Source organism: Schistocerca cancellata, chromosome 5 (genome assembly GCF_023864275.1).
Source record: "Schistocerca cancellata isolate TAMUIC-IGC-003103 chromosome 5, iqSchCanc2.1, whole genome shotgun sequence".
NCBI lineage: Eukaryota > Metazoa > Arthropoda > Insecta > Orthoptera > Acrididae > Schistocerca > Schistocerca cancellata.
In genome coordinates this window covers 226,557,845-226,580,996 of record NC_064630.1, presented here as the reverse complement: position 1 = coordinate 226,580,996, position 23,152 = coordinate 226,557,845, and the positions used below count along the sequence as shown (strand labels likewise).

The 23,152-nt window shown below is 39.3% G+C and overlaps 1 protein-coding gene across 2 annotated transcripts in view; it reads right to left on the bottom strand.

The window, feature by feature from the left end:
• LOC126189039 (T-kininogen 2) overlaps window positions 1-23,152 on the bottom strand; it is a 171,458-nt gene that overhangs the window by 80,826 nt on the left and 67,480 nt on the right. For both annotated transcript variants that reach the window (XM_049930889.1, XM_049930890.1), the window contains exons 6-7: window positions 21,538-21,642; window positions 5,220-5,324 (exon numbers count right to left, since the gene is read on the bottom strand). In XM_049930889.1, coding sequence (XP_049786846.1) covers window positions 5,220-5,324; window positions 21,538-21,642 — 210 coding nt within the window. The remainder of the gene's footprint in view (window positions 1-5,219; window positions 5,325-21,537; window positions 21,643-23,152) is intronic.

The following is a 23,152-nucleotide window of genomic DNA, read 5'->3' as shown; positions in this document are numbered from 1 at the left end:
ACATAAGGTAGGCCAAAACAACCTAATAAATAAGTCATCGTCGAAATTTATGCTCCTGCACCAAAATGTAGAAACCTTATCAAATAAAGTTACTGAGATAGAAATATTGTTATCAGATGGACTAAAAGAAGTGTCAATTATATGTGTTAGTGAGCACTGGTGATCAGAAAATATGTTACATCACACAAGGATAAAGGGCTTTACCCTTTCATCTTTTTTTTGTAGGAAAACCTCCATGCATGGAGGAACATCCATATATGTCAGAGAGGACGTCAAACACGATAATTTAAAGTTCACTAACCAGCTAGGGGAAGAGCAAAACTTCGAAATTTCTACTACACAACTGACAAATTTAAATATAATTGTTATTTGCATATATAGAAGCCCAGATGGATACTTAATTACTTTCATTGAAAATCTTGAGAAGGCACTTAACAGTATAAAAATAGTTAGTAAAATAATCATCATATGTGGCGACTTCAATATAGATTTCAACAAGAACTCAAAAAGACAGATTAAACCTTGAGGCCTTATTAAAAACATACAATATACACACAACTATCAAGTCCCCCACCAGAGTCACCAAATCGTCAAGCAGTGCTATAGATCAGATACTAATAAATACAGATAAATATTTATACAAATCTGGAAATATGAATAGAGGTTTCAGTGATCATTATGCACAGTTTATTGAATTCCCAGTAGAGACTGCAGGAAATACTGAACAACAAATGACAAGAAAAGGTAGAAATTTTAGCAAGCACAACCTAGAACACTTCAGGCACTTACTAAAAAAAGAAACACGAAATGATATAGACAACTATGAGGACACATGTAAAAAGTTTGAAATGTTCATGAAAATATTCTCCCATTATTTCAATATTTCTTTTCCAGTTAAAAACCAAACATTAAAAACTAGAAAAAGAAATGTCACATGGCTGACGAAAGGCATTAAAAATCATGTGCTGAAAAGAGGAGACTTTATAAAATCCCAAAAACACAAAATGTTACAGAAGAATTTCTGGTGTATTTCAAGAATTATAAGAGAGTGCTTCACAAAGTCATAAAGGAAGCTAAAAAAACAACAAATGATCACCATATAAAAATGGCCAGGAACAAAATGAAAGCCATGTGGAAGATGGAACAAGTAGGAAATGAGACCTCCCAAAATGTAAATCTCCAGGTAATCCAAGATGGCAAAAAAATTACAAATCCAGAAAAAGTAGCCAATGCTTTTAATACATACTTTGCAAATATTAGTGAAAAATTACTCTCTGACATAAAATCTTCAAATAAAAATCCTGCTACAACACCATCAAATCAAAATAGAAACTGCAACTCCCTATTTTTTACTCCAACAGGAAATTATACTATCAATTAGAGAGTTAAAAACAAAATTTTCAACAGGTGTGGATGAGATTCCAGATTATGTCATTAAAAATGTGGGTGACCTCATTGCAATACCATTAGCCCACATTTTCAACAGTTCATTAACAAATGGAGTCTTTCCTTCCTGCTTAAAGACAGTGAAACTGAAACCACTGTTCAAAAAGGGTAAGAAAGAAGACATAGCCAATTATAGACCTATTGCCTTGCTATCTACATTTTCGAAAATACTAGAAAAAATTTTTCATAAGAGGTTGCTAGATTTTCTAGAAAAGTGCAAAATACACTCCTGGAAATGGAAAAAAGAACACATTGACACCGGTGTGTCAGACCCACCATACTTGCTCCGGACACTGCGAGAGGGCTGTACAAGCAATGATCACACGCACGGCACAGCGGACACACCAGGAACCGCGGTGTTGGCCGTCGAATGGCGCTAGCTGCGCAGCATTTGTGCACCGCCGCCGTCAGTGTCAGCCAGTTTGCCGTGGCATACGGAGCTCCATCGCAGTCTTTAACACTGGTAGCATGCCGCGACAGCGTGGACGTGAACCGTATGTGCAGTTGACGGACTTTGAGCGAGGGCGTATAGTGGGCATGCGGGAGGCCGGGTGGACGTACCGCCGAATTGCTCAACACGTGGGGCGTGAGGTCTCCACAGTACATCGATGTTGTCGCCAGTGGTCGGCGGAAGGTGCACGTGCCCGTCGACCTGGGACCGGACCGCAGCGACGCACGGATGCACGCCAAGACCGTAGGATCCTACGCAGTGCCGTAGGGGACCGCACCGCCACTTCCCAGCAAATTAGGGACACTGTTGCTCCTGGGGTATCGGCGAGGACCATTCGCAACCGTCTCCATGAAGCTGGGCTAAGGTCCCGCACACCGTTAGGCCGTCTTCCGCTCACGCCCCAACATCGTGCAGCCCGCCTTCAGTGGTGTCGCGACAGGCGTGAATGGAGGGACGAATGGAGACGTGTCGTCTTCAGCGATGAGAGTCGCTTCTGCCTTGGTGCCAATGATGGTCGTATGCGTGTTTGGCACCGTGCAGGTGAGCGCCACAATCAGGACTGCATACGACCGAGGCACACAGGGCCAACACCCGGCATCATGGTGTGGGGAGCGATCTCCTACACTGGCCGTACACCACTGGTGATCGTCGAGGGGACACTGAATAGTGCACGGTACATCCAAACCGTCATCGAACCCATCGTTCTACCATTCCTAGACCGGCAAGGGAACTTGCTGTTCCAACAGGACAATGCACGTCCGCATGTATCCCGTGCCACCCAACGTGCTCTAGAAGGTGTAAGTCAACTACCCTGGCCAGCAAGATCTCCGGATCTGTCCCCCATTGAGCATGTTTGGGACTGGATGAAGCGTCGTCTCACGCGGTCTGCACGTCCAGCACGAACGCTGGTCCAACTGAGGCGCCAGGTGGAAATGGCATGGCAAGCCGTTCCACAGGACTACATCCAGCATCTCTACGATCGTCTCCATGGGAGAATAGCAGCCTGCATTGCTGCGAAAGGTGGATATACACTGTACTAGTGCCGACATTGTGCATGCTCTGTTGCCTGTGTCTATGTGCCTGTGGTTCTGTCAGTGTGATCATGTGATGTATCTGACCCCAGGAATGTGTCAATAAAGTTTCCCCTTCCTGGGACAATGAATTCACGGTGTTCTTATTTCAATTTCCAGGAGTGTATTATCCACAACCCAACATGGCTTCCGGAAAGGCCGATCAACAGAAACAGCAATATATGAATTTCTGGGTGAAGTACTCGAAAAAACGGATAGTGGACAAAAAGTAACTGGCATATGCCTTGACCTGTCTAAGGCTTTTGACATCATAGACCACACCCTATTGCTGCAGAAGCTTGAAAGAATTGGTATCAGAGGTATGCCTAACAACTGGCTTATATCATATCTTACTGACCGCAAGCAAGTAGTAGAAATACATTTTCACAAAGAAAATAAATCAACAAGACACTATTCTGATTATAAAGCAGTAAAATATGGAGTACCACAGGGCTCGGTACTGGGCCCCATCCTATTTTTTATATGTATAAATGACCTAATATCAACCAACCAGTAAAATAGCACTATCTAGTTTGCAGATGACACAAGCATATTAGTCAGTGGGAAGACTGCGGAGATACTACAGACAAGACTGTCTGAGGCATTAACAAATGTTGTAAACTGGTTCAACCAAAACAAACTAATAATAAATAAAAGTAAAACAGTAGCATTAAATTTTCATAATGTCAAGAGAAACACTGAAGAGGATGTAAGAATTCTGACGTCAGAAACAGATATTGCAAGTGTGCCTAATACAAAATTTCTGGGGGGGTCTGGCTACAGGATAATCTTAGATGGGAAACTTACAACTCACATTGACAACATATTAAAGAAGCTAAGTACCATGTGTTATTTAATGAGAGTGCTAGAAAACTGCTGTCATAAGGAGTGTCTAATGACAGTTTACTATTCTAATACACATTCCGTCCTAAAATATGGGATCACTTTCTGGGGTAACTTGCCATCCTGCCTAAAACTCTTCAGGATGCAAAAAAGAATAGTGAGAATCATGGCTGGAATAAAAAGGAACAAACCATGTAGACCATTATTTAAAAGGATGGGGATTCTTCCCCTTCCATGTATTTTCCTATTTGAAACTGGAATGTTTATAAAGAAATATACAACAAATCCTAGTATCCTCCCAAAAATGAAAATGTTCATCATCATAATACAAGACAGAAAACTGACTTTCATGTACTCCATACAAAAACCAGTTTGTGCCAAAAAGGAACATTACACCACGGAAAAATTATCTACAATAAATTGCCAAGAGAAATTAAAGTAAAGACTGATGTAAAAAATTTTAAAGCAGCATTAAAAAAATATCTGTTGACACATTGCTTTTATAGCGTGGAAGAGTGCCTCCAAAATCCCCGAGAGTCTAAGTGATGATTATGCAAATACTGTAACCATTAATACTGGCCTATAAATACATTCAGATGTAATTATCAAGTTTCTAATGGGGTTCAAGTATAAGTTGTATACCGACTTGCCCAGTATATGAAGTAAAAGTCTGTGAATGTAATTCTCTAGTGTACATGTCAATTCATAGTGTAGAAGAGTTCCTCAAACATCCTTAGAGCTTAAGTGAGGATCATGCAAATACTTTAATCGTTAATATTGGCTTATACATGTATTCAGTTGTAAACTTCAAGTTTCTAATGTGGTTTAATTATAACTTACACATTGACTTGCCCAGTATATGAAGTGCTGTAAAATTTTGTGAACATAATTTTCTAGTTTCTAAAGTGTTTTAATTGTAAGATATACTTTGACCTGTCCAATATCTGATGTGCTGTACTGTACATGTAAGATTTACTGGACCAATAAATACAATACAATACAACCATAGATGGAAGCTGAAGGAGGAGGATGGGGGAGGGAACAAGGAAGTCTTCATAAACGCATTAATTGATTGATGATTAAAACTTTATAAAATGGGTGATGCCACAGGCTTACATTTTAATTGGCAAATAAACAATGAGAAAGCTTTCTGAAACAAGTGTAGGTGCACATCATACTTTCTCCAGGTATTGTGTGTGTAATACAATTTGTTTGATCTGTACAGGAATTTTTTCTTAAGAATACAATACATAAAAGCGATATTGTTTCCATATATTAACTAAGTACCTAAATTCAGCATTAAATCAATGTAACTGCAAGACATAAAAACCCATACAAAGAGTCAGTCAAGTACATCATTCAAGTTTATCCCTAACTTACTCCTCCTGTCTAGATTTATCAGTACTCACTTGTCGTCTCCTCCTTGCTGACTTTGCAGAGCAGTGTAAGTGTGTAACCTCTTTCTTATTTAGCCATGGCCTGTCCCACACCTTTACAGAGCAGACTTGGTGGTTCTGAAATGACAGAAACAAGAAAAAATAACAATGAAACTTAAGCTCTAAATAGCTTTTATATGGCTGCTAAAATATGATGCGAGTGTAGAAGGGGCCTCGCACTGGTATACATCTGGGATTGCATCCTGCAGTGTAATGTGAAATTTTGGGTACTCCCATCTTGTATGCTGTCAAACAGATGTCCTGGTGTGGTATTTATTACGCATCATATTAAATTCTTTATGTTCTTCAAACTAACTTTTGGAAAACATCTCCACAAGTGTCCACATCAGCAACAGGTTAAGATGATAAATGGATAACTTCATGTATTAGAAAGTCCTCCAAAATACTCAAATAGCTCAGGTTTTTTTTTTTTTTTTTTTTTTTACAAAGACAGAACACTGATCCAGAGTTCCTAAATTATTAACACAGGTAAAAAAGATAAAGCAGGATGCAGTTTGTTGAAAGAAAATAAAAGTAAAGTAGTATGGGAGGACATAAAACATTAAACTGGAAGAAGACAGACAAGTATAAAAACATACAGATGGAAGGAGATAAATAGATAATACAAAGGAAGAAGCAAATTCTGTAAATACTATTTTTCTGGTACTGCAGAAAAGTTGTAAGAGGATTTTTCTAAAACTGATACAGCGCACATGGTTAACTATGTATCCAGCACACTAAGTATGCAGTCAGGAAGAAAATATAAAGATTGAAAAGTAATGGATCAGCAGAACCTAGACAGAAGTTGCAAACACTTTTCTGAAGACATGTGCAGACAGCCTACAAACTCCATTAACATAATAAAAGTATCATACTTTAGCTATTTTCTGCAGAGCAGCTGAAGTTCATGAGTAGTGCCACTAATAAAAGAAAGGTAAAGAGAAAAATATTGAAAACTACAGTTTCACTGCTCTATTCCCATCAACCTCAAAATTAATAGAATAAAACATGAAAGATAGGCTGATGAGTTACCTGAATAAGTACAACCTCCCTAATGAAGCACAGTTTAGTTTCTGCAGCAGCAGTAGTAGTAGTAGTAGTAGTAGTAGTATCAGTCATAACAAAAATTACAAAAGTCTTAATTGAAACTCTTGACAAGGACAGCTGTATCGCTAACATATTTTTAGACATGTCCATGGCTTTTGAACTGTTGACAATAAAATAACACTAAATAAAATATAGGTACTAGGTAGGAAAAAACCACAGAATTGTTTTTCCATTTTTCAAAGTCAATAAATGACCATCAATCTAGTTTTCTTAAACTGAGAAACGTCAAGGGAACTTCTGAACATTCCCGTGTGAATCCATAAGCCAGAAGCCAGGAGGAAGCAGCAAGACTGCTCTACTTTCGCACATTGAATACTGCATTTTTCTTTGAGCTGTTGACTACCCTTTCCATTTATAGATCCAGCTTCACATGGCACAAGACTATACAGATTGCCACTCTTCGCAATGCATGATCCACAAGTTCTTATATGAATGCTCATACTGTAGAATGAGATGTGATATTTCCCATACCTTCCCAGTTCTTCCTGATGGAACTAGGACTTTGGTGTGTAATGTGATACATCATCACGAGAATAATGTGCTGATCATGAGGTTCTTCAGTGCCTTGTTAAATGGTTAGCTCATAGTCTATTTTGTGAACAGTAAGTCCAGGAAGAATAAATATGGTTCTTGAGTTATGAATAGCAGAATGTGGTCCTGGAACTATTCTTCCTCATTTACTACTCATCAGCTATATCAATGACTGTCCAGACAGATGAGACATGGAGAAAAAATTTCTGATGACGGCAATATTAGAGTCACTGATGAAACACAAGACTTCTAGTAGAGAAGACAAATGAAACCCTCCTGGGTGCTTACAGTTCAGCAGTATGCAGCGAATCTATAAGGAACATGGAGAAAAACAGCACTAACTTCAGATTACAAAGGGAAAACAACTGTCACATTATACATAAATGATAAATTTGTACCCACCCTATAGTTGAGGTGTTGAGTTGTTGAAAGGCACATAAACAAGGCTGACGCCATCATTAGATTTCGAACAATGTGTCGCGTAGAGTGGGCAAGGGGGAGAGGAAGCCAGGAAGCAAGTGGGAGGGTTGGGAAGGGTGGTTGATGGCTGGGAGGGAGAGGGCAGCAAATCCATGATATAGGGCATAGGAAGGTGGCACTGGTGAGCTTGTTCTGGTTGCAGGCAGTGGAAGTTGTGCAAAATGTGTGATGACATGGAGCAGTTGGTTTGGAGGAGTGATAGGACAAAGTAAGAGGGAGACTGTGGAGAAGAGGCTGGGTATTCAGGATGAGTAAAATAATGTTCATGGTGCAGAGGTGAAGTTGGGCACAGAGCAAAAGCTAGTGGAGATTGTGGAATCAATGACTGTGTTGCAAGAACAATTCCCATCTACATAAATCAGAGAGGGTGGTGTTGGGGGAAAGGACCCAAACAGCACAGCTTGTGAAGCAGCTACTGAAGTTGAGTATGTTATGCCCAGCAGTGTGTTTTGCAACTGGGTGGTTAGTTCTGATCCTGGCCACAGTTTGGTGGTGGTCATTCTTTTAGGTGGATGGATGATTAGGGCTCAGGCCCAAATACAATATGCTACAGAAATTACCGGTGGTTCTGTCTCTGATTGGATACTACATGCTTGTAAGAGGACTGGAATAGAATGTGGTGGGTGGATGTTTCGGATAGATCTTGCACTTGCTTCTTCCACATGGTCTGATCCATGTGGCAAGAAATTGGTAGTGAGTGTGGTGTATGGATATTGGACTTAACGCTACTCAAATCTTCTCAGCCCTCCAAAGCGGATCTCAAATTTCCATGATTGACTACTTATCATCAGCCACCCATGTGCTTGCTGCCTTTCCCTCTCAGCCACCAGTCACCTCTCCCCAACTCTCCCTCCTACTCCCCACCTCCTCTCAGCCCACTCCCACGTCCAATGACAACCCCTAACTTCAACTGAGCTGCATTGCTGGCAGAATGTAGGCAGCCAGGACATATAGCCATGCCCGTGTACAAGTGTTCTTTTTTCCTCTGTAGAAAGCTTTGTCTGACAACATTCTAAGTCTGGATCATGTATCTAGTCGTGATTGTGAAAAACTTTCAGGGATGAATACTCATTGTGAACTGAAACGGAACGAATACACAAAGACAAAGAGAAGGTCATCAGCATGGAAAGCCCTTAGGGTCCTATCATCAGAATGCAATAGACATACTGCTTCTATTTTATGTACATCCATCTTCTTAAGGATACTGGAACAGCAGCTACTATGTTTATGTGCAATAATAATGCTGCCTTCAGCTGTATGTATTAGTTTTTCTTTATTTATGAAGGTTTCAGTGTACAGGTCACTGTCGTCAGGCCCACAGATACATTAAATATGTGAATCATTATAGTATACAAGAAACAAAACCATTACATTATAGTGAAGACATCAACCAGAGAAAGTGTCTCCATTGTAAAAATGTGTAATAATTTTTGGAGAACTAAACAGTCTATACTGCCGGTATGTAGGGTTTTTGAGGACTGTACGCTTTATGTGTATAATATAACAGTAACAGTCAATTAGGTTACAGTTGAAGATGTGTGTTAGAAAACTATCCAAGTAAGGTAGAAACACTATTTGTAATACCAGAGGAAAAATGCTCCTGTCAGAGCACAAAATAAAGGCAAGTACGTTCCTCTTTAAAAGACTGCCAGAAAAGTGGGGAACTAGCTGGTCCTCATTCTGCCTTCCTCCAAAAATTTTGATATGTGAATATATTTGCACTCTTAACACAGAACATCCTAATTCCTTTTACTCAGTCTCTCTTTGTAGCTAAGCCTTCATATTCAGCACCCTCTCTCTTCTAATGTCTCATGGATATTGATGACAGTCTGTAGACAGCACTGCTACACTCTGCAAGCGCTGCCGTCGCTGCTGCAAGGACATTCTCGCTGTGCCCATCATCAGTGCTCACCTTGGCCTTTTGAAACCAGTGGTGCTGCCGCTCTGCATTCAGTCAAGATTCATCTGCACTGTTGTACTAACATTTCTACACAACGTTCTATTGGTTCCAAATTTGCTTTGTCTTCAGTTTTGATTTTTGTTTACTTGTTGGACTTATTAATCTGGTGTTCCATTTCACTGTTTGCCATTTTCTTGGTCAAGAAGTTGGCTGTCACACTCATGTTCAAGGAGAAGAGTTTGTTGCTGCCAAATTGTTATTCGCATCAGTTTCATGAGGTTACACTGAATCTTGAGTTCCACCAATACCAAAAGCTACTTGGTCAATCAAACCACTCATTAGTGATGGATTTGCAAGGACTTAGTTTGTAAAACTTTCTATGCAGATTGAGCCAAGACACAGCTGTCCTATTGGCTCTGAGTCCAGAAGTATGCACTGCAGCCCTCAGACTAAACAATCTTTCCTTGTATGATATCTTGAAAATTGCGCATTCTTTCAGGATCACACAGCCGCCCCAAGTAGTGGTAGTTCAGCTGCTGTCTTGGGGCTGGAATACTCATAAGCCTTTTTCCCAATGGCAGCATCATGATTCATCAGTTTCAGATGTGCCAGTGGTCTCTGAACAGTTGTCACACCCTGTCGGCATAAACAGTGAGGTCTCCCATCAAGTCCTGACTGCTTCACAGCACATTTGCATGTGTACTGTATGTACACTTCACCCATTCTGGAAAAGATGAGCATGTCCGAACTGTCTGTCATCAACAATCTGGATAGTTAAAGACACTACTTCATACATGCATCAAGGAACTGAGCATGAACTTCAGGAAGTTGTTTCTCCTCAGGGCAATCCTTCCATCACTAAGTTGTTTACCACCCTAATAATTGTGAACCAGGATGTCCACTTTCAGGTGCACAAAGGAGCTATCGTTTTCTTGATTGACCTACAGACGTATGCTTCCTTGGTTCCCCTGCACTGGCCTCCCCCCCCCCCCCCCCCCCCCCCCCTCTATGCATTGGGCACATAAGGTGACAGTTCAATTCCCCTCCAGGGTCAATTCAAAATCAATGCTGCAAAGAAAAACATTGTGCAGCTGATAAGTCTGTCTTTTGTTGATAGTCATTCATTCAGCTAGCAATGTTTTTGGTCTGGATATTTTGTGCGGTTTGGATTCTCCATCAGTGACAAGGTTCAGGTCTTCTCACATAAGTCCCTTCATGAGGTTGACAACCACTGTACTGCCTTTGGACCTCTATTTGAGTCTGGTCTGGAGAATACCACAGATTTCCAGCCTCTTAATTCCTCATGTCCACATGCAGTGCTTCATTTCTGTTGAGTGTTTCGTATTTTGTCTCCTTACAGGCAGCCATTAAGCAAGAACTTGATAGCCTCCACGAAGCTGGGGTCAATGAACCTACTAAAACCAGTGTTTAGGCCACACCCCTGGTGGTGGTCAAGAAACCCAATGGCTTCCTCTGGCTATGTGGAAATTTTAAATCAACAATCAATGCCTAGGCACATGTTTGCCATTTTCTTGGTCAAGAAGTTGGCTGTCACACTCATGTTCAAGGAGAAGAGTTTGTTGCTGCCAAATTGTTATTCGCATCAGTTTCATGAGGTTTCAAAGGACTTCCTCGCAAAGCTTGTTGGGGATAAATATTTTTCTAAGACTGATCTTGCCGACACATATTTGGAGATTCCACAGGATGAGGAATCAACATGCATTATGGTCATCAACACTCCCTCTGGCTTATATAAATACAAAGTGTTTGCCCTTTGGGATCTCTTCACAACATTCCAGAGATACCTGGAACAGTTAACTACATCCATCCCTGCTTGTACTATCTATCTCTGTGACTTAATTGTCACAGGCACTGCCCATCAGGACCATCTGCACAACCTTTGCACCCTCTTTGCTATGTTGCATGATGAAGGTCTCAAATGACTCTTACACAAATACCAGTTTTTTCACAAGCAAATGGAATATGTCAGTCACTTGCACAAGATGGAATCCAGGCCACTGATCATGATGCTTCTGCCACTGATCCTCTGCCATGCCCCCAAAACTTACAGGAGCTACAGGTTTTTTTTGGGAAATGTGAATTATTACTCTAAATTCCTTCCACAAGCAGCCCACATTATGCAATAGCTCAGCTAGCTGCAAAAGCCCTACAGCCCCAGGGTGTTCCGTACAGGTGGACAGCTAGGGGTGTGAGCATGCTTTCACACAGCTGAAGCATCTGCTGCACTCGGCACCATGCCTCGTGCTCTTTTCTCTATCATGTCCACTGGTTTAGGCCACTGATGCTTCTCCCAATGGCACACAAACACGATGACAGTACTGAGAAACCAATGTTTCCACATCAATGTACAACAACAGCATGCCTTGCTTGGGTTTTCTATTACAGCTGCTCACAATGCTGCAGACGCATGCCATGACCTTGTCTTCCAGTGCATCTTGGACTAGCTGCCCAACGGGCACCTCCTTATTCTTTTAAGTCCACCAGTCCAAAACTCTGGGCCTACACTTGCCTCTCCCACCATTTGTCAGTTGTGTCTGATGCTCTGCTTGATGTGGAGGTGAATACTCATGTCGTTCTCTTGTCTACTGTGTGCCTTCAGGTTTTGCAAATCACACATTGGTAGCATTGGGGTATGCCATAGATGAAAGTCCTTGCAAAGTGACATGTCTACTGGCTGGGACTGAACAAAGACATGGAGACCATGGTGCACAGCTGTTCTGTTTGTGCCCAAACCAAAGCTGCCCTCTCCAGTATTTCACCCACCCTGGCCCACACATCATCGCCCCTGGGACCACATTCTCCTGGACGTTACTGGCTCCTTTCTGAGCTCTATGTAGCTCATTATTGTGGGTGCTTATTCTAACTACCCATATGTTGTCAGTACGACATCCAGCACCAGTGATGCCACCCTCAGTGCCCTCATCAAGATTTTAGCCATGAAAGGGCTTCCCTGCACCATCGTGTCAGACAATGACCCCCAATATGTGGCAATGGCTTTCAAATAGTTCTGTACATCCAATGGAATCAAGCATCTGTTTAGTCCTCCATTTCACCCATCCTCCAGTGGCAAAGCAAGCATATAGTTTAAATAAGTAGCAAACATTAAAGGCAGTGAGGAGTTCCACCACACCATCACTACCGCCTCTGCACTCACAATGTTTCTGAGCACCTACATTACAACTCCTGTACACAACAACCTTAGTCCGGTGGAGTTCCTCCATGGATGGCAGCCACATAGTCTCCTCTATTTCCTGGCCCCACAGCCCAAAGGGGCATGCTGGGTGATACCTGTTGAGATCAGCTGTAGGGGAATGCTCGTACAGGATGAATAGATTTTGGATGTCATTTACAGTGGTTGCTACCCATGGGTGACCCTTTACAAAGGTTGCCTCTCATGGGGGCTTTGAGCACTGTCATACCAACCAATTCAGTTAGAATAATGGCTGCACCACCAGCAGTGGCTCCATTGGACCTGGAATACCCATCCTTATCAATCCTCCACAAGTACGTGTGCAAGTTGCACATGTGCATATTGTATGTGCATAAGTACTGTAACTTTGAACTTCTGGATCTAGGTAACAGACAAAATATATCAGAAAAATTTTGGAAGTGACTTGAGAATATCATCTTATGACCATATGGCAAAAAATTCATTGATATGTCATGAATAGAAGTTACAGAACTGGCCATCCCCACAACCAGCACTTTTTGTACACAAAAATCATGGTTTTTTTGGGTTTTTCCAGGAACTGCCCATCAACAAACGGTGCTTGTATCCACTCTAGACAACAACTAATGCAAAAGAAGTAACCAATTTAGTCAACTTGACTGGGCTGAAGAAAGAGTGTAAAGAAAATGTGTAACATTTAAATTTTGATGCTATACTAAAGGATAGCTACATTATGCCCATTCTTCCAATAGGTATACACGTGGCCACTAGCCAAGGGCCATCCACTTGACCCTACTTATCCCTGTGATCAATAAAATCTGAGATATGACTACCTGAAAAATTGCTCTTTCACTTGCAGCTTTTTGGAACATATTGCAACTGTGCACTGCATGCACAGACCAATAATATGTAACAAACTGTTACCTACAATCCTACACAGACTTCGTCCAACTCAGGCCGGTATGCAATCTGAGTGGGAATCTTGTGAGGATGGTATATATAACAGTGAGAGCCTATGAGTAACATGGCAACAGGGTAAATTGTGCACCTGTCATTGGCTGCACAATGCAAATTCAGGTATCCATACGATGTACTGAAGTTATGTGTGAGGTGAGGTCTAAACGTGAAGCCAGAAGTTACATGATAAAAAGTGACATCAGGATAACCACGCACTCATGGGTGAATCAAATTGTGCAATGATGATGATGATGATGATGATGATGATGATGATTGTGGGGCATTCAACTGTGCGGTCATCAGCACTGTATATAGTCCCATCTTTTACACAGATGAATTTTTTTACCCAGTCCCCAAGCAGATAAAATCCCCAACCCGGCCAGGAATCGAACCCAGGACCCTGTGATCCAGAGGCAGCAACACACGCCATTAGACCATGAGCTGCAGACAAGTTGTACAATCAGATACCATTTTAAATCATAATATGTAATTTTTTAATTCCATCTATGTAACAAAATGTAATCTGGTAAAAGGATAAATAGTTCTGTATGTGTGTCAATCTGGAAATGGACTTTTACCCAACATAAACATATCTTGTGTGTCATAAATGCAGAATGTGATAATATCTGTAAGTTGACATGAACATCAGGGTAGTTCGTTTACTGTAAACGGTGTAACACATATTAAATTCTGATGTAGAAATTTACAAGAAGTGTCAAAAATAGTTACCTCTGCAACATATGTTAATCATATTTTCAACAGGAGAATACCAGTATACTTCTGGCAGAGGGCCACAACCATTTGTGTCTGCAAAACTGATGCTAAATATAAAATAATGTATGAAAGTCTTACTCTAATCATGATTATCTGGAAAAATAAATTACTACACTGTAGCACCAGGAGACAATTACTATTAGATTACGACACTAATAGCATCCCTAAATGTTGGGGGATGGGACATGGAAAAGTGGTAGCATGTAAGCATAACTAACATATGCAGCAATTTTAACTGACATGCTACGTATATGAAGTACTATTAAAAAAAAGACTGTTGCGACAAGACAGCTACAGCCCGTTTAGGGGGTGCTATGAAACTGCGAATGCTGTGAAATTAAAAATGAACAATTTTACTGTCAACTCTGTTGTTTTTGTTGCTGACCAGCTAGTTGACAGTGACATTTGTGGTGGCATTTGACTCACAGCAGCAGATGTGGGAGTGGAGGGGGGAGGGAGTTGTCATGAAACAATATTCTAAAATAGTGACTGCTTGAGTGACTGATGGCCTACATTCCTGATGACATCTCACCTTCACTGGAGTGATATGCATGAAAGGGCATTACATGAGAAAATAACTGAAAATGAATAAAATTAGTTTCAATTCAAAGGTTTTTGAGGTTGTTAGGCGGATTAATCACAGCCACAATGACATTTACTGCCTTTTGATGGAGGTATAGTGCAGAGAAGTGATATATAAAAATAATTGGAAACCACTGGTATTAAGAGTATAATCTATAGTTTTGGAGTTACTAGACTAATTTGTGACAATTTTTTATTTAATTGTATTGATCACAAAGTTTTTTTGAACAGAATTCAGCTATTTAATAGCCATCATCATCACCATCAGAATCTACAATAGAAGTAAAAGAAAAAAAGCATCACTATATATTACATTATGAGATTAAAAAACCAAGAGGAAGAAATGATAACATAAATACAATTTACCTATAACATAAATACAATTTACCTATAACATAAATACAATTTACCTATGTTCTTGGTTGTGTGTAAGTATGCAGAGTATACATACATTTTTAAATATATAACTGAAAGAAAAATCCATTTATTTTGGTAAAAACAATAAGTAATGAAACAAACTGCAAAGCAAATCTAACATGAAGTAACAAAAAGAAGTAAAGTAGAACATTTAAAATAACATAAAAGAGACCTATATCAATGAAAAAGAGAGACAGCACAATTTATACTGGGAAAGTAATGAAGTGGAGTGGTCATCACTAGGAGGTGCAGGCTACTCGCAGTTCCATGTTAATTTATCTTAGCTATAGTTCTTGTTGTGCTATTCAAGGTAGTGGATGTTCCTACAGGAACAGGTGCACTGCCCCATATTGTGTGTCCACACAGAGCTGTAGATGACAGAAGCACTGCTGACCTCCAGAAGCCGTTGACAGCATGTGATGACGCTTCACACTAGGAATTCAAATATCAGAAAATAAGTTCTTCAAAGATTTCAAAATAAAAGTTTTGGCTTAAATCACTTTGCTTGTTAAGAACATTATCAGGATGATTTCTCTTGCTGCCAAAAGTCTCAACTTCCTCCAATATGCTGAGATACATACTTTTGGGAATGGTGTGCAAAATTTTCAAATTAAGTGTTACATCCATTAGTCTATGTTTTTGATTTTTTAAGTGATCAGCAAATGCTGTTTTATTGCAGGTACATGTGTGTTCCTTAAATCTTATTTCCAAAAGTATGTCCTGTCTGCCCAATATAGAAGCAGCTGCAATCATCATTGTTATTTTATAAACACCTGAATTAAAAAACTGACTGTGCTGCTGGCAATTTTTATGGGAAAAATGCAGTTGTAAAGCATTGTTAATTCAGAAGCATAATTTGTGAAAATAATTTTCAGTTATATATACTGCAGCCATTGTCAACCGAGAAACAAAGGAATTAAAGACATTAGATAACAGGGGCTTATAGTAGCCACAGCAACACAATCGTGTCCGTTCTTTTGGACATGTCCGAAAGAACAGACAACATATACATAATTAAGGTGAGGACAGCCAATGATCCCTTCAGAGCATATGCACACCATGCTCGTACTCTTACAGTAATCGGTGAAACGCCACAAGCAACGGGGAAATGGGCAAAGGCCACAACACCTGTAGTGTGTGGATAAGTTGAGAATTTGGATCTGATGGGATGTGTGCAAGGGCAGTCCATGTAGTTGCAATGACCACTGTGTCCAGATGGCATAATGGTTAGCACATCTGTCTAGTAAGCTGGATACCCAGGTTTGAATGCCGGTTCAGCACAAATTTTCGACTTTTTCCATTGATCTAAACCTATGCCCACTGGCAGCTAATGTCTTATAATCCTTCATGGTTTAATTTTCAATTATTTGAGACATTACCCTGACATGCAATCATGACATATTTTTTTTTTTTTTTTTTTTTTTTTTGCCATCAACATTCTTACATTTGTTTCCATGTGCTGTGTTTCACTTTTTGGTCTTGTAATAAACATTCATTATGCCTTTACTTTTATATTAATTAGCACAGGTTATTTGTTTAATAATTTTGAGTTCTTTATCTATTTCTTCTTGTGACAAAGGGATTCATGCCTGTAATGGATCATCAAATTCAAGAATTATTTTTTATATTATGAGGATGGCATGATCATGCATGATCCGTCTGTGGTGGTGGGTTTTCTTTAAGTTAGCAATGTCGAGAAAGGCTAATATCTAACCTCTATATATCATCGTCCCAGACAAGGCCATACTGATCATTAAAGCAAGTTTGCTTATGAGGGAAAGTCAAAATTAAGGAACTTTTGAGGAAAGTAATATTTATTCTAGTGATATACAACTGAAACATACATTATTTTTCTAAATAACCTCCCTGCACTTCAACACTCTTTGACCAGCATTTCACGAAGTTTTTTTATTGCACATGTAAACAATTTTGCACCATATAAGTGACATCTGCATTTGTTGCATATCATCCTCCCTTGACCACTATCTTTAATGGTCCAAGCATATGGAAATTCACTTGGAGCCAGGTCTGGACTGTATGGCGGGTGTTTTAGCAATTTGAATCCCAATTCCTTTATTGTTTTGGCCGTCCATTTGGCAGAATGTGGCCGAGCATTATCTTGCTGCATGATGACATCTTTTCACAGTTTTCCAAGATGACTGTATCTGATTGCAGGTAAATACTAGGAGATAAGTACTGCAAAAATCATTGAATTTATTGAGATCTTTCAAATAACCTTATCCTTCAATTGTCCTACTTATAATAACAAAATATAATAACAAAAGAAAGGCTTAACTATGGGAAGCAGCATGGCAGAAATTTTTTTTAATTTTTGGAAAATGAGTTCCTTATTTTTAAACCAAGTACTATATATTTTAAAAGACATGTGGGTGATGTAATTTTTCTGTACAAAGACAGAGTGTCTCAAAAAAACTGAAAATTATTTTCGAAAATTCAATGTAAAATTAGTCTACCAAACTAACAACACTTTGCAATTGGGTCTTTGCCATAAAACAGGCCACTATCGTGGTTAATTTTCTAATTCAGGCATTTATAAAACTATATGTGATGATTGCATCTGTTTGTATATTGAGCAGACAGGACATAGTTTTGCAATAAGATTTAAAAAGCACGCATATACTTGCAGTAAAACAGCACATGGTGATAACTTAAGAAATCAAAAACATAGAACAACAGTTGTAGCACATAATTTGAAGATTTTGTGTCCTGCTCCCAAAAGTAAGCATTCTGATCATGTTCATACCAAGCAAATTGATTTAAGCAAAAGCTATTATTTTGAAATCTTTGAAGAACTTGTTTCCTGATATTTGAGTGCCTAGTGTGAAGTGTCATCATGTGCCTTTGAAGGCTTGTGAAGGTCAACAGTGCCATTGTCATCTACAGCTCTGTGTGCATGCACAGTACACAGGGCAGTGTCCCAATTCCTGGAGGAAAAACAAGAATTACACTCAAAATGAACTAGTGTGAAGTTACGAGTAGCCTGCACTATCTAGTGATGACCACTACACTATCTTTCCAGTATAAATCATGTTATTGAAACGTTGTCATAATTTACTTAATTTTGTTATTTCATGTCCAATTTCCTTTCTATTTTCATTTTCATTACTTGTTCTAATCACAAAATATATTGGAATATAAGGAACAAACTCAAACATTTCCTCAAAGTTTTTTTTTCCCATTTTCTTCCTATATAGTATTAGCTCTAGAGCCATCACAACAATTCAATTTTAGAATGATTTTTGTATAAGGGCACATTTGTGTGTGAAAACTCTAAACTTCGAAGGTGTTCTTTAAGTTTTTGAAACAGATGAAAATCAGATGGGACCAAGTCAGGACTGTACAGCGGATGATCAATGACAACGAGTCCAGTGTGGTTAATTTTTGCAGCTGTCACAGTGCTTGTGTATAACCTGGTATTGTCATGTCGAAGGAGGAACGAGTGCTCCACATGTGGATGAACTCTTCCAATTCATGCTTTCAGTTTTCGCAATTACAGCATATTGTTTCTCATGCACTGTCATAGTTACATTACACACTGCCATGTTACATGACAATCTGAAATCCTCTAGCAACAGAGAGTTGCAACTCATGTCAGCGAAGTAGGAAAGGTGAGACATCCAATATCTCAATCGACATTGAGAACAGAATAAAAAATTTGGCGGCATTACTTATCAGCACACCGTCACAATCAGTTTTATTTCTTGAACATTTTGCTAATTTCTGATCAGCTATAAACTGTCAGAATTCAAACAGGTTTTTCATATGGTTAAATATAAAAAAGAATACTTTTTGCCTACTTACATACTAATGAGAATGTTTAGACAACTATACTTTTACATCACCCTCCTTTTAATTACTTTGTATAATTATCTGTACATTATACATGTATTATGACCTCTAGGATACCATTTGTATCATGTACATACTGGTTGAATCATGCATGGCAACCCTGGCTGGTTTTATTTTTACATGGTTATGACATACTGCAGTGCAGCAGAGTGAGAGATGTACTGGGTTTATGTTATAATTTTTATTTCTTTTTTTATCTCTTAAAGTAATAGATAGTAAAGCTTTTTCTTTTAATTATGTTGAATATTTTGAAGATGGCTATTGTATCCAAATTGTCATTTTATGTCAGATTCTATTTTGTGGCACTTCCAATGATGTTCATATGGAAGTTTTGTTGAGTTGAACAAATAGAACTCTTTAGAACCTTCTGGTAGTAACTAAATGTGCAGTACAATATTTTCCCAGCCCTGTGTTTTGTGAACAGTCATTCATCTCTGCAAGGGTGTCCACAGAAATTCATCCAAGAAAGCAGGTTTACTTTATGTTTTAAGTTTGGGGTAAATTAGTAACCAGGCAATGCTGGGCAATTGACAAGTAATTTTATAAAACAGTATGACAACTTTCAGACTTGTTTCCTATGAAGAGAGATAACTTCTTTCTTTATTTTTCTGAAATTATGTTTTATGTTTCATTTTATTTTGTTATTTTTCTTATTAATTTCTCCACTTTTAATTTATTTTTATTGTGAAGTGTGTATGAGAAACTTGAGAAAAAAATTTACTCCACAATTAATTGCAAGTAACATTTTAAAATATGATGTAAGTACAATATTTACACATTACTATGTCAGATATTCCAGTTTATACATTCTCAAAAAATGTGCAAAGGCATGGACACCTGTCACAAAATGTGTGCAAGTAAGCTAATAAGTTGTTAACTGATGAGTATGAAACTTCATGTACCCGAATAGATAATAATGAAATGTTGTGTTTCTTAAAATTGTTTCCATTGCATCTCAGTGTACATTGCACATTCAATGAACTAATTGTAAGCTCTAACATACTAATTTCCCTTAATGCAAGGTTATTTGATTACAATAACATCACAGTGGAATTTTGCATGCTAATATAAATTGGCACAAGAAAGGATGGGAAAGTAATGCACAATAATTTTTTTCTCTACTTGTATTGCAGCAAGAATTTTGAAATTTCATGACAATGTAGTTTGATGTTTAAACTACAGAGGATATTTTGTTTTCATTTGCAGTTCTAGCAACAGAAGCCTGAGCTATGAAACAAACATGGCGCACATATTACCGTTGTCAAATTGTGAAGAGCAGCAAAGTGTAGTTTGATATTTGTGGGCTAAAGGGCATAAACCAAGTGAAATTCATAGAGACACACGTGGCACTTATGGGGACAGCTATATGTGGCATCGCAATGTCTCCTTGTGGTTTGTATTCTTCCAAGGGGGTCATGTGAACCTTAGTGATTTGCCACATTTCAGCTGTAACCCCATACAATGTTGGGGCCATTGAGGCAGCAATCTTGAATGACTGTCACCTGCAAATGTCAACCTAATCACAGCGGTTCAACATTTCCTATGGTGCTGTGAAACGTACTGTTCATGACACATTGAAATTGGGTGCCTAAGACCCTGACAGACAACCACAAGGGGCAGCAAATGATGACAAGCTTGGACGACTTTACACATTACCCTACAGAAGGGCATGACTTTCTCAAATCATTACTAGTGATGAGTTGTGGCTGTACCACTACACATCTGAAACCAAGCAGGCCTTTACGGAGTGGAAACATGCTGGCTCCCCAATATGAAAAACATTCAAAGTGACTCAATCTGCTAGGAAAGTGTTTGTGACAGTGTTCCGGGATAAGCATTGTGTGTCATTGGTGGACTATGCTCAACATGGGACCACTGTCAATGCTACAGCCTACATTAAAACTTTGGTTAAGTTGCATCATGCCCTTCATGACAAATCACAACATTAATGCTGACAGTGTCAAACTTCTTCATGACAATGCTCATCCCCATGTTGCTGAATCTGTTCATGAGAAAATCACCAAATTTGGGTGGGAGGTGTTCCAGCATACAGCACACATTCCAAATCTTGCACTGTTGGTCTCTTTCATTTGTTTGGTTCCATGAAGAAATTCCTGGCTTCCCAATGCTTTGTGATGGATGTGGAAGTGGCATCAGCAGTCCACAGATGGCAATAGCCCAACTAAATGGACTTCTACTACAAGGGCATACTGAAATTGGTACCACGTTGGGAGAAATGTGCTGAGAACTTGGTGACTATGTAGAAAAGTAGGTAAAAGATTCAAGTTCATTTGTGATTTGTTTTTGTTTTGCTGCCTATTGAATCTTTTGCTAATAAACTTATTGTGCCTTACTTTCTGATCTTCCCTTGTATTATATTCCACTGGCCTTACTGGACGACAAATGCAAAACAAAAAGAGAACAGCTTTGTGAAGATTTCCCTGATACTTCCTTTCAATCTGTTTTATTGTTGCAAAACTCACCGATCCGTCCTTCAGACTGCATTCTGAATCAGCTTTGCTGCTTCTTTTATCACAGTTACTATCACCAACTTCAAACTGCAGATGGTACAAGGTTCCAGCGACCACCTGAAGCAAGTTACTTGTTAGTAAAACTGATTAAAGTGCGACGTACAATGCACTGCTCCAGATCTTTCAATTTATATTTAAAAGTTAGCATCAATTACAACTTCTCACAATTGCAGTAACTACTTCTATACTACAAAAAAATATTCCATGTATTCATCTGCTCACATATACAATGTGGGATTGAGATTTGGGGTGTAGCATTTGCAATGCACACTGAAGAGCCAAAAAAACTGGTACACTTGCCTAATATTGTGCAGGACCCCTGGGAGAATGCGGAAGTGCCACAACACAATGCGGCATGGACTCAACTAATGTCTGAAGTAGTGATTCAGGAAACTGACACCATGAACAGGAAACTGACACCATGAATGCTGCACAGCTGTCCATAAATCTGTACGAGTACGAGATGGTGGAGATCTCTTCTGAACAACATGTTGCAATTCATCCCAGATACACTCAATAATGTTCATGTCTGGGGAGTTTGGTGACCAGCGGAAGTGTTTAAACTCAGAAGAGTGTTCCTGAAGCCACTCTGTAGTAATTCTGGACATGTGGAATTTCATATTGTCCAAGTCCATCACAATGCACAATGGACATAAACAGGTGCAGGTGATCAGACAGGATGCATAAGTATGTCACCTGTCAGAGTCTTATCTAGACGTATCATGGGTCCCACATCACTCCAACTGCACATGCTCCACACCATTACAGAGCCTCCACCAGCTTGAATAGTCCTCTTGTGACACATAGGATCCATGGATTCATGAGGTTGTCTTGATACCCATACACGTCCATTCGCTCGATACAGCTTGAAGCAAGACTCATGTGACCAGGCAACATGTATCCAGTCAACAGTCCAATGTCAGTGTTGACAGGCCCATGCGAGCTGTAAAGCTTTGTGTTGTGCAGTCATCAAGGGTACATGAGTGGACCTTCGACTCCGAAAGCCCATATCGATGATGTTTCATTGAATGATTTACACGTTGACACTTGTTGATGACGCAGCATTGAAATCTGCAGTAATTTGTAGAAGGGTTGCACTACTGTCACAATGAATGATTCTCTTCAGTCGTCATGGGGCCCATTCTTGGAGGATATTTTTCTGGCTGCAGCGATGTCGGAGATTTGATGTTTTACTGGATTCCTGATATTCACGGTACGAGGAAAATCCCCACTTCATCACTACTTCAGATTTGCTGTGTTCCGTAGCTCACGCGTCAACTATAACACCACATTAAAACTCACTTAAATCTTGATAACCTGCCATTGTAGCAGAAGTAACCAATCTAACAACTTTGCCAGACATTTGTTGTCTTATATAGGCATTGCTGACCACAGCACCATATTCTACCTGTTTACATATCTTTGTATTTAAATACACATGGCTCAACCAGTTTCTTTGGCACTTCAAGCTCAAGAATAAATTGATAAGAATGACTGTCAATCTAAACTGATGTCAGTCCTTTAGAGAGCATTTCATTAAATATAATATGCTAACTGTGTATTTTGT